This window comes from Miscanthus floridulus, chromosome 18, assembly GCF_019320115.1.
Source record: "Miscanthus floridulus cultivar M001 chromosome 18, ASM1932011v1, whole genome shotgun sequence".
Lineage (NCBI taxonomy): Eukaryota > Viridiplantae > Streptophyta > Magnoliopsida > Poales > Poaceae > Miscanthus > Miscanthus floridulus.
This window is the reverse complement of record NC_089597.1, coordinates 88,634,142-88,639,046: the sequence shown is the minus strand read 5'-3', so window position 1 is coordinate 88,639,046 and position 4,905 is coordinate 88,634,142. Positions and strand designations below refer to the sequence as shown.

General features: G+C 39.9%; 1 protein-coding gene across 6 annotated transcripts; it reads right to left on the bottom strand.

Moving 5' to 3' along the window:
• Positions 1-946: 946 nt before the first annotated feature.
• On the bottom strand, positions 947-4,605 carry LOC136520433 (probable CDP-diacylglycerol--inositol 3-phosphatidyltransferase 2). Of its 6 annotated transcripts, none has more exons than XR_010775238.1 (12): positions 4,258-4,604; positions 3,698-3,831; positions 3,154-3,238; positions 3,018-3,067; positions 2,873-2,912; positions 2,734-2,778; positions 2,587-2,652; positions 2,248-2,362; positions 2,009-2,065; positions 1,825-1,923; positions 1,417-1,536; positions 947-1,329 (listed from the first exon to the last, which is right to left on the bottom strand). XR_010775238.1 is itself a non-coding variant. In XM_066513955.1 (12 exons), exons 3-12 carry the CDS (start codon positions 3,732-3,734, stop codon positions 1,483-1,485), a joined length of 648 nt encoding a protein of 215 aa, XP_066370052.1. In that variant the 5' UTR covers positions 3,735-3,749; positions 3,820-3,909; positions 4,258-4,605; the 3' UTR covers positions 947-1,482. The 6 variants fall into 6 exon arrangements, 5 of the variants coding, with proteins under 5 accessions (XP_066370052.1, XP_066370054.1, XP_066370051.1 ...); XM_066513955.1 differs by having other exon boundaries at positions 947-1,536; positions 3,698-3,749; positions 3,820-3,909; positions 4,258-4,605; XM_066513957.1 differs by having other exon boundaries at positions 947-1,536; positions 3,698-3,749; positions 3,820-3,831; positions 4,258-4,605.
• Between the last annotated feature and the right edge of the window lie 300 nt (positions 4,606-4,905).

Sequence of the window (4,905 nt, the reverse complement as noted above, 5' to 3'; positions counted from 1 at the left end):
GTAGGTCCTTCTTCTTTTCCCTATACCGCTCCATAACTTGTCTTATTAAGAAAATGACTTCCATGGTTGACCTTCCGGGCATGAAACCAAATTGGTTCATAGAGACCTGCGTTATTGCTCTCAAGCGATGCTCGATAACTCCTTCTCATAGTTTCATAGTATGGCTCATCAACTTAATTACCCGGTAATTAGTACAACTTTGAATATCCCATTTATTCTTGTAGATCGGTACCAATATATTTCTTCACTCGTCAGGCATCTTGTTCGATCAAAAAATATGGTTAAACAGCTTGGTTAGCTATACTATAGCTATGTTCCCAAGACATCTCCACACCTCAATTGGGATACCATCCGGTCCATCGTCTTATCTCCTTTCATCCTTTTCAACGCCTCTCTGACCTCAAATTCTTGGATTCTCTGCACAAAGCGTCTATTGGTGTCATCAAAAGAATCCGAACAGAAATATATAAACAAATGTAATATCAGTGATATTCGTTCGTATCCGATTTGTTTTTATCCCTAGGTACACTTCACTTTCAATCCTTTATTATACTTGCTCTAACGCGTAACCAAACAGACGGGGATCCACGATCCTTCCTTGCGACGCCAAAGCGGTCGTCGAAGGAGAGGAGGCTAGCGGCCTACAGCCTGTTCGTTTCGTTGTAAACGATCGTGAATTATTTACTGCTGGCTAGTTTGATGTGAGAGAACAATATTGTTCTAACTTATAATCCACAGTCGTATACGGCGAACAAGCTTCTAACCGGCGAGAGCACCTGGACCTGCCAAACTCTTCACCGCCTCGGAATCACCTCCTCTCTGCTATAGCAGAGGAAAAGGAGATGGATCTTGATAGTTCATCTCCTTGTTCACGTTTCCTCTCCTGGCCGCCGTGGCCGATCAGCAATGTATTTGCACATTAATGAGCAAGATGGAATCACCACTCGTTCCTTCAATTCCAACTATATACGATACAAACTGTCGCCATAGTAATGGCATGAACACAAAACTGTACTTTGATTGTGCTCTCGTTTTAATATATACATAATAAACTCCCTATTAAAACTGGGGAAGTCTTCAACTCAAGTATATGCAATTTTTACAATACTAAAACCATACTTGACGGAGTAGGATTTCATTGGGACATGAAAATTGTTCAGATATGCTCAAAAAGGCTACTCTAGATAACAAAGATCGTGAACACACTGGAGAAACAACCTGACGACCTCCTCTTTCTCCTCAATACATTTATATCTCCTGTTTTCTTATGTTGTTCTTCCCACAGCATATTGTTTTTTGTGGGAACCACCAGCATGTTGTCGTCTGGTCCTACAGACCAGCGCGCGCCATCACAAAAATGAGAAGGCACATAAGAAGCAGCTGCTATATGTATGAACATTGGTGTACAAGCCTCACATGGAGTGTTTCCTTGGATGTGTCAAATATAAAATAAAAACTATATGAAGCCGGGGCCTTTCAGCTTCACTTGCTGCGCTTCGGATCAAACTCGACACACGTATCCGCAGCTGTTTTCATCTGTACTCAGGAAAGTACATAGATGTAAAAAAAATTGAACTTCTTGATGAATTATACAATGCACTTGCACTTTTGTGGACCATGTGTACAATATGCAGCTGTTCTAGCACCATGTACTGACCTAAGTTTTAGTTGATGACTCTACAGAAGCTGTATGCAAAATACTGCATCGAAACCTTTTTCCCCATTTTTGATCTATTAGATATACTCTTATAATGCCATGATGCCAACTCAATACATGCACATTTACATAGCAATTAAGCTGCAGGAAAATTCAAGTGTGAATACCTGGATGATGTTGGTAACTTGTTTCACGGCCCAACCAACTAGAGTTGAAATAAACACCAAGACAGTGAGGGGACCTTGCTTCAGGACACCTCTGCATGCCTGTTAAAATGAAACCGGAACATCACATGTTAAGCAACTCCACTGGTTAATTGAGGAGGGAACTATCGAAATGATGGTATCTTACACTAAGCAAGCTTGTCGATTTCTCATCAGCAAAGAGAAAGAGGATAATATATAAAACCTGTAAATTTGGAGAAATTGAAGAATTATGTGTTAGGGTGAAATATACAGGATTGCGTAAAAAGATTGCTGGATTTGCTGAGTGCTGACATATTGTTTAATTCACTAATCACTATAATGTTGATCTCCCACAAATTTAATGTCTGAGCATATTGCAAAGTATAAGTGAACAACTGAACATACCTCACAAGAAACACAACAGAATGCCATAAATGGCCTATACTCATAATATACTTTCAGAAGCCAATTCCCTGTGTTCTTTACATCCTTGTGGCTAGTCTTACCTGACAAGAAAGAACTAGTACAAAAAATATATCATTAGATAAGTTATAACTAGCAAATAATAAACAAGAAGAGATTCTTAACATATGCACCATGAAATCAACAGATTATTCTTGAAAAAACAATTATTCAGATTTATTATGTTCCGTCTGCTATCATTGAGTACAAGATTACACACTGACTAGAAAAGAACAAAATGGGAACTAGCGGGAATTGAACAAAATGGTAGCAAAAGTTAACCTGTACATTTGAAACCAGTGGCTCGTAATATCCAACCCAAGCAGCATCAAGAAAACTAAACCAGGTCTATAAAATATTTGCAATTAGAATTTGTACTGGGTATCAAGATTCAGGACAAATCAATATAAGATGTTTTACCTTCATTACCTGTAACACTGTGAGAGAAGGGCCAACAAACAAGCAGTGCTAACCCTGAAGAGAAGGAATGCGAACTATGAAATTAATTCAGGCTGCAGAAAGAATTCACCCTGCATATCCAGAGTTCAAAGATTTATTCAAGGAGTACCTATCTGTGACCATGTCCAACACAGCTCCGAATGTTGATGCTGATTGATAGAATAAGATAAACTGATGAGACAATTTCAGAACTTACCGGCATACATAACCTTTTCAAAGTTCTTAAACCATGAAATTCAATCAATATTTATTACCTTGATCAAACTTCCGTGCAAACCAACCATCCACGCCATCCAGGACAAAACTGAAATTTTTGCAAGGTTAGATAGATGAACCCTTTGCATATTATAGTGAACATACATAGGCTGCAGAAAAGTCTATGACAATCACCTGAAGAAGTACAGGATAGCAAAGAGGAGCCTGTTGGAATAGCAAACAGCAAATGCAATGAAATTTATGATGATCCTGAAATACCCTGCACGATAGCAATTATTGAATGTTGAGTCCAATAGATTTGCATTTTTAAGACACATGCTAAAAGCAGATTATTTAATAAATTTTGTGCTTAGTTGAAATTTGAACTTTATTAAGTCACTCATCCACAGGCAAAAAGTAAAAACTTGAATTCAGCATTTAAAATAAACAAATTACATTGTTGCGGGAACTATGCGCCCCATGAAACTTTTGGTTTCTTATGTATTGATACTCTTGGGCACAGGCACCATTGCTACCAGCAGCAAAATGGCAACCAAAATACAATACAGAAGTTACGTTTAAATATGGACACCGAAAATAGAACGAACGAAGTACACATGATCAATAACAGAAAGTAAGTCATGGTTAAATATGGACACCATTTGCAAATAGTATTAATGAAATTCCAGTTAGCTCAAAACAGTAAGTGGACGTAAACAGACAACCATCAGAAGCATACCAATGATGTTAGGGATGTACAGATAAACTGACGGCATTTTTTCTGCGGATGACTGTGGCATGGTGAATCAGAACAGCTTGAAGACAATCAATTCTTCACTAAAATTGATGGCGGAAGTATACTTAGTGGGATTCCTGCGAGATAAGAGATGGAGGAGTGGCGAAGCTGGTCAATATTCACACCTAAGGCCATTATCAAAGTGTGCATACCACCTGCACAGGATCAAATAACCCACAACAGGTCTAATACTGATAAATAACAAAACAAGCTCATAAATGCATAAGTTTATATTAGATGATATCTCAATTTCATGCTTAAATCTTCAGTATACTTGATGGTGAAAAAAAATTAGTAAAAAGAACCTAATTAAGTTCGCCCTCACCTCTCATATTCAAATATAGCATTTTAATGTCATGGTCCGTATAATTCTATAGTTCTACGAAAATTGACAAAGACATATAATCAGACTTGTCAAATGGCAAGTGACATGAGTATTTATGGATTGGGAAATTCAACGTTGAAACAAAGACTGGAATTTGGATTGGGAGTGGGAAATTTACCTTCCTGGAGACCGGAGTTGGGCCATGCTTCTGTGCGCGTGTCGACCGGACCGGCGACCGCGCCCACGCCATGCCCGGGCGCTGGGCTGCCCACCTCAGCCCAGCAGCAGCACTGTGGGCGAGGGGACGACAGTCTGCTCCGATTTTATGCTCCACCGCCAAGTCCCTTTCTGATCTGATGCTCCGGCGGCTAGGGTTCGAAGCGGTACGACCAAGAGCGGCAGGAGAAAGGAGAACGAGAGAGCGGGATCGGCGGCGGTCTCCGAGACGCGGACGGCCGGACGCTGTAGCAAGCGAAGGCGATGAGATTTGGAGCAGGGCAGAAGGCGATGCCTTTTCTTTTTAATATTCATTATTATTTTCTGCTTTCTATTTTCTTAATATGTCAAGTGGGCCCTACTTACTGCCAGTGACAGACGGGAAGCATATGATTCTCAGCCTGTTCAGGTGGCTGGTTCATATCGTTGCTGGTTTGTGAAGAAGTACTGCTGGTTGGTTTGTGTGAGAGAAAAATACTGTTTCGGCTGGAAATTTACGATCGTTTACGACAAGCCACAGCCAAACGAACAGGCTGTCTGATTCTTCACAATCCATCACTTTTTTTTTGTTCTCTTTTTGCGAGGAATTTCACAACCAGCGTTGAGAATA